Raw genomic sequence first — 14915 nt, forward strand, 5'->3', positions numbered from 1 at the left:
ATGTGTCAAGGTAGACAACTGTGGTGTTCTGTATCTATATCTACCTTTACAAATTTTCCAAATTTTATCCCAGATAGTTTTTGCACGGTTGTTTGATTAAATCGATGATGTAAATTGGATCCAGGATTGTTTTTGACTCCGAAGCCTCAAGTGATATGCTATGGCCCACGCATGTTTAAATGTTATTACGTGTCTTGTGGTAGGGCAGTGGTGGCAAACCTTTTTATGTGCACATGCCAAAAATTTACCAATCAATTTGCTGACGTGTGGGCAGTTTTTAATAGGGGAAAAATTAATAGAAAATCAATCTAACTTACTTCATTTATAAATTTATAAATAATATTTTATTTTATTTATATTTATTTATTTATATATAAATTTATAATGTTATTCAGTGTAAAATTGATTATTGTATTATTAAATTGATTTTCATTATGTTGGTTTGAACAAAAAACAGTAGTGAGAAAAATATTTATGCATTGTAATGCATAATCGAAGTTAGCTGAGCAAGGGAAGCAGCAGAAGGATGTCAACTTGTCGGCAAAAGGCTTACCATATTTACTTGAAAATAACTCACCCTCGCATATAAGTGGCACTCCTGATTTTACTTTACGAAAAAGGACATTAAAAAGTGTTGCATATGCTTCGCACACGAAAAATGTTTAAACATGTTCACGTTAAGGGGATAATAACTCGCTCCTTGCGGTTAACAACACGCCCTCCCCAACAGCTATTATACTGCAGATGCAAGAAAAACAAGTAATTTTATTGCATCCCTGATTAAGGTATGGAGGCTTTTGCAATCTGTGTAATATATTTCTCAACAAATAGTGCAATTAGAGAAAGCTGGAATAAAAATGGCGCTAACTAATAATCACATGTCCCATCTCACAGAAACTATGCTGTATAGACTCAAGCAAAACCATATGTTGCACCAGAAACACAGTATCTAACTACAAATTCTTGTCCAATTTTTCAATTACATGAAATAAGTGTTTGTTTATTTCAATTGAAATTCTCAATGTCATTATGACAGATCACAAAGGATAATTTCAAATAAAATTCTACCACGAACTGAAATATGCCATATAATGTGAGTTCATGTGCCAGCTCAAATGCAAACAAGCAGCAATAAAATTCAACCAAAGGTTGAAACTCAGTGCGAGTTTAGTTCACTGATAAAGAGAAGTTCCGTCAGAACGATAAATGACACCCCGTTATGAATGTGTTAAAACTAAGAAATATATAGTGAATGTTGTTATGAAAGTTTCACATTTTATGGAATTCGGTTGAAGAGAATTAGCATTTCAACTCAACAATTGTAGGTTGTCTTTGGGTTGTGCGACCTTTTGTTAATACCGCACCAATCATATGCACATCTTCATAGCTGCTCTCTGGTGTAAAACAAAATTTAATTTGTACGTATTGTAACAATTAAAAGAAAAGGTTAATAATTTATAAGCGTATAAAAGGATATCACCTGTAAATCGTTGACATGCCAGCAAAATTCTTGGATGTGCCACCTCTAGCACGCGTGCCATAGGTTTGCCATCTATGTGGTAGGGTATCTATGAAATATATAAAATGATCTAGCTTCATCTTTGTTATCAGCTTGGCATTCTAAGTTCCACCAAGACTTTGGACAGAGTGGAAATTAGGATGATGGTTTTGGAAATGCATGCAGTGGTTGCTGCATCAAAATATAATCTGTTAAAAGCTTCATTACTGCTTTAGTATTAACCTAACCAGTCAGCCTGGTTCATTTTCCACATAAGCATTTGGGTAGGAGAACTTAGTTCCTGTGAAGGCACTAATAAGAGGAAATGATCGCTTCCATATATGTTTTTATCAACATCCCATGTGAGCATAGGAAAAAGCAGGGGAGCATATTGTAAGATCAACTGCCAAATAAGAGCAGGTAGGCATGTGGAAGAAAGTATTTGCTCCATTATTAATAAGGAAGAGGTCATAGTTGTAGAGCATTTGCTAAATGATATGACCTTGTCTATTCATGTTGGTGACAGAGCAGTATTAAGCTGATCATAATGAAAAGAAGTATAACTCCCCATGAAAATAGCTATTTCACCATGGCTAAGACCATTTCCAGTTCAGTCATTACGTACAAGATTGAGATTCCTAATGGTAGGATTCTAACTGGGTTTTAAATAAGTTTCCTGCAGACAGAAACAAAATGGTTTGTGTTTCTGTCAGCAGGTGCTTGATATCAATATTCTGGTGAAATCCAAGACAGTTCCATTGTAAATTTTTGTATTGTTTAGGCTTCGTATAATTGTTTGGTTTCTGGAAGGTTGAGGACTTGACCTTATTGGGTTTCTATTTCTTATTAGATTTTGGGAAGTATGGACAACCAGTGTTCATCTCTTCCCCTGGTAAAATATCCAATACATCATTGGATGTGTCAGGATCACCAGTAGGTTCAAGTTGCCTTCAGTGGGTATGGAAGTATTGATTTTTTTCTGTTTTTTTTTCTGGTGGCAATTTGTTTAAACAAGTGGATTCTCATTGAATGGAACCATTTTCGGAAGGGCCATACATAGCGTGATTGATGCTTTCAAAAGAGAAACAGTCATGATCGTAAAGTTCATATATTATGATATTATCAAATCGTGGAATAGACATGCTAGTTTGAGTTACTGCTGACATTTTCTTTACTGTTACATTCTTAGCATAAAAGGATCTTAGAGCAGGTATAGTGGTGACTAACTTTCTTCTTGCATCCTGATATGTATTGTTCTGTTTTAATTTTTTGTATTTCTTTCTAATCTTTCCACTTCTGACACGCAAGGGAACATGCTGGGTGATCTCCTTGAGAGTTTACACATTTAGCTTTCTTGGCAGAGCATGAATGATTATCATGTGCTTTACTATCACACCGGCACAGGTGGCAGAGCTACGACAAACAGTTTGGGAATGTCCATATTTTCGGCATTTGATGCATCTTAGTGCATTAGGGATGTACAGTTCAGCAAGATAATTGAGATAGCCTGCTTTAACAGAGGTTGGAGGTTTAGGAGTATCAAATGTAAGGATGATGTTTCTTGTTGGAACCAGGTGACCATCCCTACAGATCATGACCTCATACTGTCAACCTCTGACCTATCACCTGTAAATATATCTCCTCACTGGGGACATTTAGAAGATCTCACTCTGAGATCACTCCTCAGTAGGAATTGAGTGTTTTATGGGGTGCAACTATTATGGGTATTCCACCCATTGATTTTACTCAGTAGATTTTCAGAATGTTGTTGAAATGATGTTTCTGCAAGGACATTCTGCCAATGAATGTTTTTGGAGAACCTGTGGGCTCTTCTATAACCTTTTGAATGAAGAAGGGCCACATTTTGATACTGGCTTTTCACCTGTAGCATGGATTATTAGAAAAACTGATGTCATGTCTTTTGTTATCGAAAAGTGTATGAATGGTATCATACTTGGTCAGGGCTTTGTTAGGGTTGCTGAACTGATTGAGGAAGGATTCATGTTCTAGTGGTTTTTGGTTCAATTTGCCACCCAAGATGGGATTTGAAAGCCAGGGTAAACCAGGACACCATATGAGCACCACAGCAAGTCTTTGGTCCTGTCCCTGAGATCATGGGGAAGGAGACTTACTGCAACACCCTTGATCCATGCCCACTAGCCGATTGATCCTGGCTGAGACATCCAGGACTACCCATTTTGCTGAAGCAGAGACCGAAGTAGTGCAAGACTAATAGAATCCTCTTTCCAGATATCCATGGGTCACATTACTCAGCAAAGAAGCCACTGGATCCCAGTAATGGTAGTCTGGACGATAGGATAGTAAAAGACTCTAGAGAGTAAGAGCAAAGAATATGTGCAGAAAAACAAAGAATAAGTGGAAGAATGAAAAGGGTCAGTACAATCACTGGGCGGTTCCTTTCACCATGAACAGGTGCCTCACATGGAGGGATGTGATTAGAAAGGGAACACTATGGTAACCTGGACACTATACCAGCTCGAGTGCCAGCCTCTTGTCCTGTCCCCTAATTGCTCACTTTTGCTGGCAAGCTCACTAGCCAAGTGATCCTGGTCCAGTCATCAAGGAGTACCTGTCTTGCAGAAGCAGGTACCAAAATAATCAAATACTATCTGTTTTCAGATATCCATGGCAAACTGAGTGCATGGATTCCAATAATATAGTCTAGAAGATAGGATTAATATAAAAAAACAGAAGTAAAGCAGAAAAAAGGTGGAAATTATATAAAAAAAAAAAACGAAGAATTAAAAGGGCCCGTACCATCACTGGAAGTTTCCCTTTAACGGGCATCCCATGTGGAGAAGCCCAGCACAAAGCCACACACATGGAAGTCCATCTGGTAATTCAATTTCCAGATGGACTTGAAAATGGAATGCCAAGGATAATGTAGATGTGGGTGTCCCACCTGCTGCCCTGGACTGTTAGTAATGTGGACCCATAAGATCCTAAACTTTTAACATTATTATGTGATGCGAAAAATATGCTGTCTTTCTTTCCATTTTGATACAGGAATTTGAGAGTAAGTTTCAAGATTTCAGAAAAATTTTATCAATTTTTTTTGTATATTTGTGACCCCATTTTCAGTTGACATAAATAAATTACCTTCGAATTTTCAAATGGAATGTATAGAATTGCAATCAGATATTCAACTCAAAAGAAAAATCTCATCATGTCTCTTTGCTAGATTTTTAATAAGACCCATTTTCCCAGAGAAAAATATCCTTCACTTCACAATCATGTTTTATTCATGTCATCGCTCTTTGGCAGTATGTACATTTGTGCACAATTATTTTCAAGAATGAACCATACGAAGAGCAAAATTAGATCAAAAATTTCTGATGAGAACCTTGAGAGCTCATGATGAATTGCAACCACTTTCATCGAACCGCATGCTGATGCATTGGTTTCACATAAACAAGGCCAAATATATCACTAGTTTTGTGTTTATGCTGCCCTCTTTTTTTAATGTTATAATAAAAAATTAAAAAAAAAATAAGGGAAGTTTTGTTACTTATATACACTATGTTACTTTTATATACATTTTATATGTGGTCCAAGACAATTCCTCTTCACTCAATGTGGCCCAGGCAAGCCAAAAGGTTGGACACCCATGATGTAGATGTTAGACGTGCACTGTAGAAAATATTGGAGATATGTCTACAGACCAAAGGGAAAGCGAGTTACAATACCACTGACCTCTTCAGCCAAGATTACCAGGTAACTGATTCTAGCTTGTCATCTAGGAATGCCCATCTTGCTGAAGGAGCAGCCATATCAGTATATACATTGATATCCTTTTTTGAATCAAATTAAAAATCTAAATAAGTAGATATATACATTATAATACTAAAAAAGGATGGTCACTTACAGAAATTTTTTGTAGAATTTTCAGCTATGTTTATTTTCAATGCATTACAGGTAAAAAAAAAAAAAAAAAAAAAAAAAAAAAAGAGAGAGAGAACAATTAATATTGAAAATTTTTTTATTTGGTTCTACTATAAATTAAAGGTGCCAAGAAATTATATTCTTGGTTTCATCTTTCATCCAAGTGTAAGCAAACAAAGAAATATGACTTCTGCATTACTTCAACCCTGGTATCACTTCTGGGTCCCGCTGATGAGACCTCAATAAAGCTTAAAACAGTCTGGGTAGTGGTCCTTTCCATAATACAGAGCATTATATATGTCCATAAGGATATGTGCTTTGCATTAAAGGATACTAAGGATACTAATACTGATGCAAAGTCATTAGCCTTTATATACAAGTTGTCCAGTCATGAAGTAACTTTATGTGCAAACTTTGTTTGCTTACACTTATATAAAGGATGAAACCAAGAATATAATTTCTTGGCATCTTTAATTTAGAGAACAATTAAACTGGGAGCGTGTAAGACTATATGCACTATCGACTGCAGGAGAATAACTACATCTGCATTAATAGATATCAAGAAATAAATAAAACAAGAAATATTTTTAAATTTAAAAAATTAATTACCGTATTTGCCGGCATATAAGATGCACCCCCTTGTTTGTACACATTTTTTAGGAAAAAAAAGATTTTTTAGATCCTCTTCCTGATTCCGCCAAGTTCTTATTATTTTCTCAGTTGGGGGTGGCCCAAAATGCCTCTCTGCAGCCCTGTTTCCATTTTTGTGTTCTTTAGCATATGCAATCACATGTAACTTGTATGCAATATTGTAACAATTCCGATGTTTTTCAGCCATAATTTAGAGAAATTTTAACGGCAGAAATTTATCACCGTTCACAACAACCGCGACAACAATTGGAAAGTTTAAACGAACAGGAACACAGATGTGATCGTCGATGACAACGCATCCACTGAACTCTATATAACTGGAATGCTCTCACACACCTCAAGGAAGCAAGAAAGAAATTGCGTAACTCAGAACAGAGAAAATTTCCAGAAATAAAAGTAGTAAAAAAACTGAGTATCGGCGTATAAGATGCACCCTGTTTTTCAGATCTATTTTCAAAGAAAAAAATGTGTGTTATATACGCTGGCAAATACGGTAATTACAATTTATGATACGCATGAATGGTGAGTATTATAGGATAACATTTCAAAATTAGGAAAGTTTAAGGCAATCGTTTTTGTTAAGGTTAGGATTGTGAATGTGTGCTTCACATCTTTGTTTGTACAATCTTTCCAGAAGAAAATAGCTTTTATGTAATGATTTGGTATTATTCCATTGAATTCTGTGTTCTATAGATAAGGCGTGACTTGCTAAACTGGATTTATTGAGCTCCTTAAGTGAAATATATTTTTGATGTTCTTCAAGACAAATTTCTGCACAACGACCAGTCTGTCCATAACAGCAGGGAATTCTGTAAACTCCGGTATAAGAAATAGGAGGATATTTGTTTTTTGGAGAGAGAGGGATAAGGAAGGCATTTAGTTTACAAACTGGAGAGAAAGTGATTTACAGGTATATAGCAAAAAAGTCTTGCTATTTTTTCTAAAATTCCTTTAATATATGAAAGACAAATTCTGGAAACTTCTTGGAGGGCTAAGGTGAAGACCATAATAATTGATTATTTTATCAATAGTTTTTGTATTATAACCATTAGAGTAAAAGTTAATATGTTGAACATTTTATGTACTTTGTCAACTAGAGATTTGACTACACCATATTTCTGACAAGGTTGATAATGTAGGCTATGAAAAGATAGCCAAAAATTCTACAAATAACCAATTTTTATGCAAGTGACTTCCTTCATTAATTAGTATTATAATGTCTTCTTTTACATATGTCTCAATTTTTAAATCAAAACAGAAAAAAAGATACACTGATATGGCTGCTGCTTCAGCAAGATGGGTATAGCTCAGCTATACCCATCTTGCTAAAGCTCCGATAATTGACAGTTCCTTGAGAAGAGAATCTGTTGAACATATTTTATATATGTTCTATCATCTAGAGATTTGACTACACCATATTTCTGACAAATGGGGATGCTTTGAGTTAGAATCAATGAATTTGCCAGTATGAGTTGGTTTTCTGAGAATATCCAGAAAAGGAAGACAGTTGTTATCTTCTACTTCTAAGGTAAATTTAATAATTGGGTTTACTGAATTAATTTTTTTCAAGAAATTCATGAAGACCAGACTAGGAGTTCCATACAGTAGAACATTATCAACGTATCTATACTAAATCTATGGTTTAGGGTAGAATTACGTTTAACTCTAACCTAAATATAATATAAAAACTATTGATAAAATAATAAATAATTATGGCCTTTGTCTTGATCCTTCACAAGAAAAAATTTCAAGAATTTGTCACCCATATGTTAAAGGACTTTCAGAAAAAATAGCAAGACTTCTTTGCCAGATTGACCTACAAGTCTCATTTCATCCAGCACATAAACTAAACATCTTCCTTATCTCACCAAAATACAAATATCACTTTCTTATCGTGGAGTTTACAGAATCCCCTGCTCTTGTGCTTATGTTATTATGGACAGACTAGTTGTTGTGCACAAATTCGTCTTGAACATCACAAATATATTTCATTTAAGGAGCCCAATAAATCTGGTTCAGCAAGCCATGCTTTATCTATAAAACACAGAATTCAGTGGAATAATACCAAATAATTACATAAAAGCTATTTTCTTCTGGAAAGACTGTACAAAAGAAGATGTGAAACACACATTCACAAACCTAACATTAATAAAAACGATTGCCTTAAACTTTCATAATTTTGAAAACTTATCCTAACTAATACTTGCTATTCATGTGTTTCATAAATTGTAATTAATCTCATCTCATCTTCCTTTTACCTTGCGGTGTTGAGGGTTTATTAATCAACGGACCTCAAACTTTTCACAGGATAAGGTAGTCAAGCCCTACGCCCCGATATATCCTATGTCCGTAGTGTTGAGTTCTGAAGGCCGGTTTGCCTGCTTTGCGGGATGAAAAACCCAGGATAAACTGGGGAAAAAACCCTACTGTCCATGCCCAAGACTGGCTAACTTGGCTATGGCTGAGGAAGATCCTTCAGCTCCTCACATCTCCAATGGGAATCGAACATAGGACACTCCTTCCCCAGGCATATGGTTGCGAAGCACACAGCCACTAGGCTAACCATGCAGACTGTAATTAATTACCTGTTTAAATTTATTTCTTGATATTTATTAATGCAGATGGAATTATTCTTCTGCAGTTGATGGCACATATAATATCATGCGCTTTCAATTTAATTGTTGTTCTCTCTTTTTCATGATTTTCTTCCTATAATATATTGAAAATGGCTATGAAACATAGCTGAAAATTCTACAAATAAGCAATTTTTACATAAGTGACTTCCATCATTAATTAGTATTATAATATCCTTTTCCAAGTGGAGCTAGTGGACATTTGTGGATCCAGTGGGCATGGCACTGGATCCTAGTTTAATAGTGTGTAGGACAAGTAACAAAAAAGAGTTGTCAGAAGTAGAACAAGAATATGGGAAGAAAAAGTATAGAAAAGATGAAGAATGAAATGGGCTAGTATTTTCACTAAGAAATCCTGTCCACCACTACAGGGTATCTCTCTTGGGAGTCCATGAATGAATTAAAGTACGATAGGTATAGCGTGGGCATCATGTGATAAAACTTCGCTCTCCATGAAGATTTTGAAGTCAAGTAATGAAAAATACACCAATTTCTTTTTCTTGTACTTTTAATAAATGAAATGCCAAAAAAACCTCTGATTTTAGTGAAAACAGGTTACTTTTTACTATCAGCAACTCCTGATGTGTATCCTCAAGGAATATACAGGATACTATGATGGACTACATAATTTTCATATTCCCTGTTATCTATAAAGATTTCCTTACTAGTTTCCTATCAATTTTTTTTTCTTTTCCCCAAATTAATCTGTTATCATTTGTTTGGTTTCCAATACTGCTGGTTTGGTCTTGCATAGCCTTGCATTAATTGCATCAGTCTACCTAGATCTTGATCTTCCTCTGGATTTTTTCCTGTAGCTGGGCAGAGCAAACACCTGTTCTGATAATCCTTTCTTTCTATAAAAGAAAGGAATACACAAATTTATAAACATACCATTTGGCAAAGATGATTTATTTATTAGTTTTGATGTTTCTGCCCTTTTCACAACGACACAATTCTTTTTTTACAAAACCAATTTCCGCCTGAATTAAGGCTCTCTTCTCCACATACTACGTTCTGGTTACTTTGTGTGGCAAAATAATTTTTACCTACAAAAAAGAAGGTACAGCCATGGTCTCACTACTATCCCTCCCTACTGCTAACTTTTATATGGAAACTTTTGAGCAATGTACTCTAGATTCCTTTACTCCAAAACCTACAATTTGGCTTAGGTATGTTGACGATGTTTCCATTATCTGGCCTTTCAAGCTGACAAACTTTAAATCTGAAAAACAACATGAACACATACAGTTTCCCATGCAATTGAAAATCAAATTTCACTTCCTTTCCTGGATACACTGGTCACACATTTTCCCTTAGGCAATCTATCCTTCACTGTCTACTTCAAGCCCACATATACTGGCCAATAAATACATGCTAATGCTTACCACAATTACCCTCCACAATAAAATTGAATCATTAACACCCTCAAAAACAGAGCTATAACAATCTGCTGTAATGAGCAAGTTCTTGAGCAAGAATTACAAATTATTAGCAATATGTTTATAAAGAATCGATATAGCAAAAATACTACCAGTAAAATTCTTCATAAAGCTATGCCTTAAAAATTATTATAGTAAAATCATAACTATTCCATACATCAAAGGGTTGTTGGATAAAATAAATAGAATGCTACACCTTACAACCTTTTAAACAACCTAGAAGATTTAAAAACATATTCAACTTCTCCAAGGAGTTGAATATGCCCCCCCCCTTTCCCCTCCAGCCCACTGGGAATATACCAAATACTGCACCTATAACTTACCTTATACTGGTGAAACTGGATGCACAATTTTAATCCATAAAAAAGACACAAATGACACATGGTATTTTTAAGATTGCTTGATGGATGTTATTGAAATTTGGTATTTCAATTATATGCTGAAACAACTGCTCCAACTGGGTGAAATTTAATAAAATTTGCAATTTATGATATACACAATAGTATGTCTAAATGGCTCAATTTTATTCAACTGGATGGTAGAATAACTCATACTGATATAACTGCCTCTACACCAGCTAGATGGAATAGTAAAATTTGATATGTCATTTCAACTTGAATATAATGACAAAGCAAAATTACGTCCACAGTGCATATGCAGAAAAATGCTCTACAAGTACCGTGATAACAAATGATACCACTTTTGCATAATACAATTATGATATGCATCTCTCCCTATTTCTGCAATAATTGCATTACTGATCTTATTTATTGGTAAAAATACCACCTTTAAAAAAAAACTAATATTTTAACAAATAAAAAAGCAAATACATATGATTGGTGACAAAGTTTCTGCAATTAAATTTTTTTTTTGCTAAGATAAATATATACAAAATGGTAACAAAGATTTAAAAAAAAAATAATTTGTAGTATCATAAGTGTATAGCTGGATGGAACCAAACAAAAGAATAATTAAGGGGAAAAAATCCAGGGGCTTCAATGTCTTTGTGGGAGGGGAAAAAAAAAAAAAGCTTAAATTGATTTGAAGAGAATGCTATGTGACTTCACAAACAACAAACTACAGACAATGTAGAAATTAAATAAAATACATAAATTAAAAAATGGAGAAAAAATATAAACATTATGCACATTAAATATTTTTGAAAAGAGGCAGGATGCCCATCAATCTTAATGGGTCCTTACAAATTTATAAATGAAATCCTAGTTTATATTGCAAATGGAATACAAAAGTGGTCACCTTTTTTCCAGTAAGCCTATTGATTACAGATACATTTTCTTCACCAGTGAGTTTCTCAAAATTTAATTTTGATGGATCAATTCTAGGTCTCCTGCCTCTTCTTCGCCCTTCTGGTAGCTCCAGAAGTTCAGTCTGATAGGAAGAAGAAGAAAGCAACAGATGACATATGGATAAAGACATACAAAAATACAAATCATATGATATGCCACTGAAATCCTATTCTACTAGACAAGGTTTCTAGTAAAGTTCCATCATTTATTCATTACAGGATTCTTAATAATTTGAGTCATGCCACATTCCTTTTTAACAATCTAAATTGTAAAGCAATCTTCCCTTACCTTTTTATAACATCTTGATCTTAGACAAGATCAGCTCTCTCATCTTGGGTTGACAGGCAGTTTGGGCATGTCCATATTTTTGGCATTTGTAGCATCTTAGTATATTATGAATGTACAGTTTAACAGGACAATTGAAATGTCCTGCTTTAACAGATGTAGGAGGCTTAGGAGTATCAAACGCAAGAATGATGTTTCTGGTTGGAATAAGGTGACCATCCCTACAAATCAGGATGTGCCTCCTGTCATCCTCTGATCTTTCAGCTCTGGACATATCTCTTCATCAGGAACATCTAATAGATTCCATTCTGAGATCACTCTTCTACAGGAATTGAGTGTTTTATGGAGTGTAACTGTTATTAGTATTCCACACAATGAAGTTGCTCTGAATGTTGTTGACATTATGTTATTATGAGGACATTGCCAGAACATAGTTTCTTAACTGTTTTGAGAAAATCTTCCAACCCTTCTAAACCCGTCTGAAGAAAGGGTGACATTTCCCTACTGGCTTTTCACCTGTTGTACGAATGATTAGAAAAACTGGTGCATTTATACTGGTATCACACTTCTGTTATCAAAAGATGAATCAATAGTATCATTACTTAGTTGGGACTCTGTTCACACCTATAAAACAAATGAGGATGAAGGATTCATGCCCAAGTGGATTTTTTGTTCAGCATCAGAGATTCCCACCCACCTACCACAGAGCTACCCATGGATGCCCACTCTCTGGAAAAAAACAATGACTGTGATCAGGAGTGGAATGTCAGGTTTACCCTAGATGCTATATGAGCACCACAGCAAGCCTTGGGTACTGTCACTGGACCATGGGGAAGGAGACTTATTGCAGCAGACTTGACCTTTCCAGGCAAGTCCACTAACCTGGAAAGGTCAAGTTGCAAAGCAAACATAGTGGCAAGGTATTGGATCCCAGTGATAGTAGTATGGAAGATAGGACAATAATAATAAAAAAGACACCATTCACCAATGAGAAATAGAGAGAAGAAACACAAAGAAAAAGACCAGTATCATTACTGGGAGGTCCTCTCCACTACGAACAGGTGCTTCACATGAAGGGGAGTTCATAATGAAACTCTACTTCCTGATCTCTAAGCTCTGAATATATATCCTCATCAAGAACATCAAAGAGATCCCATCCATTGTGTTTTATAAAGTGTTACTCTGATTGGTATTCTACCCATTGATGTTGCTCTCAGTAGTTTTTCAGAATGGATGTCACTAGAACGTGGTTTCTTAACTGTTTTGGGAGAGTTCTTCTAATTCTTTTTGAATAAAGACTAACATTTCCTTATCGACTTTTCACTTGTTGCTTTGATGATGAGAAAAACTGGTGCCTTCATACTAGTATCATGTCTTTCATCGCTTACTTCTGTTATCAAGCAATGTACCTACAGTATCACTACTTGGTGGGGACAATGTTAGGAGTCCCCCTGAAACAGATGAGGATGAACAAGTCATGCTTCACTGATTTTTTTTTAGTGACATAGCTCTCTCATCTACCACGGAGCCACACCTGGCTGCCCTCTAATTGGCAAGCAATGATCGTGCTTGAGAGTGGAATGCCAGGGCTACTCTGGACACTATACTAGCATACAGCAAGACTTTAACCCTTCAAGATCATAGGGTAGGACAATTACTGCAACACCAGTTACCCTTGCAGGTAAGCCAGCTAGCTGACTGATCCTGAATGGGCCACCCTGAACCAACTGCCTAAAGTAATGTAAGACTACCAGGATCCCTCCCCCACTTTCCAATGATTATGGACTTCACTGCATAGCAAACACAGTGGAAGTACAATGGATCCTAGTGATGGCAGTCTGGAAGACAAAAATAGTAGAAAAGAGTAGGAGAAATAGAGCAAAAAAGGAAGAATGAAAGGACCAGTACCATGACAGATTCTTCCACCATACAGAAAAACTTGATTTTAGATGTTTGGAGTAAATGTTTTGAAAGACTGTTAAATGAAACATGGCATGATAAAAAGTGTCTAAAATATTCAAGAGGAATGTAAACAGGAGTACATATCAATACTTGAAATAGAAAAAACAAACGAAAGCCTGAAATGTGGAAAGGCAGTAAGTGGACAATATTTCACAAGAAATGCTCAAATATGGAGGTATAAAAGTTTTGCAGTGGCCACACTGCATAATTTGGAGGGCTTAGTGAGAATGTTGAATTTCAGGTGATTAAAGTATAGCTCCCATCTATACAAAGGGGAATAAAGCTGAATGTGCTGTTCTTCAATGTATTGTATGGAAGAAAAACTTGGGGAAGAACAAGCTGGGTTGAGACCAAATAGAAACTGTCAGATGTTCAGATTTTCAACTTTATGGAAAATAACTGAGAAATCATAGGAATATAACAAGGATGTGTACTTAAGTTCTGTAGATCTGAAAAAGGCATAAAACAAGGTGACCCAAGAAAAGCTTTCTAAAATCCAACAGTTCTATGAAGTAAATTAACATTATATACAGTAATACACTGTCTATATTTCAATTTAAATCGGTAGTTAGAATTGAAGGAATTACAGAAAGATGGTTTGATCTTATTCATCATCTATATGGATTGCATTATGCAAGAAAGAGTTTGGATTGCTTTTGGTTTTATCATGGATGCTTGTGATCACGCAGCACTAGTAAATGATCAGAGCAGTATACAAGATAAAAAACAGTAAAATATGAAATAAACGGATATAGATATAAATGTATATAAATGCATTTCTAAAAAGAAAGGTGTATGGAAACAAGTATATAAGAATGGATAAAAAGCAGTTGTAAAATGATCAATGAAAAAGTGTAAAAAAAGTTCATAAAAATTAAATAAAAACACAAGGTATTAAAAGGATATATACAAGAAAGAAAACTCTATGAATAAAAATAGTGTAAATGATCTATATACAGTAAAAGATGTTCACTGTTTTTAAAAATGTAAAACTAAACATCTGACGAGTCTGATAAAATGAGCCTGAGAATATATATGGCTCAGACAGATTATGAATATGACTTAAATAATAACTACGCTCATTCGTGAAATAAGGACAGTTAGTTAAAATCACACACAGGCATATTATCGCACATCAGAAGGAAGGAGGCGAGATAACCATGACCTACGTGGAGCCAAGCAAGTGCAACTTCCTCTGTTCAAACCTCTCACAACATAGACTGCCATAATTAAATTC

General features: G+C 35.1%; 1 protein-coding gene across 1 annotated transcript in view; it reads right to left on the reverse strand.

Moving 5' to 3' along the window:
- Window positions 1-14915, reverse strand: part of kis (chromodomain helicase DNA binding protein kismet) — a 945984-nt gene that overhangs the window by 62857 nt on the left and 868212 nt on the right. The window contains exon 46 of the mRNA XM_090408660.1: window positions 11382-11513. Within this exon, the coding sequence (XP_090264786.1) occupies window positions 11382-11513 (132 nt within the window). The remainder of the gene's footprint in view (window positions 1-11381; window positions 11514-14915) is intronic.

This window comes from Typopeltis vanoorti, chromosome 18 (assembly GCF_054136105.1).
Source record: "Typopeltis vanoorti isolate ZY-2024b chromosome 18, IOZ_Tvanoo_1.0, whole genome shotgun sequence".
In the NCBI taxonomy this organism is placed as follows: Eukaryota; Metazoa; Arthropoda; class Arachnida; order Uropygi; family Thelyphonidae; genus Typopeltis; species Typopeltis vanoorti.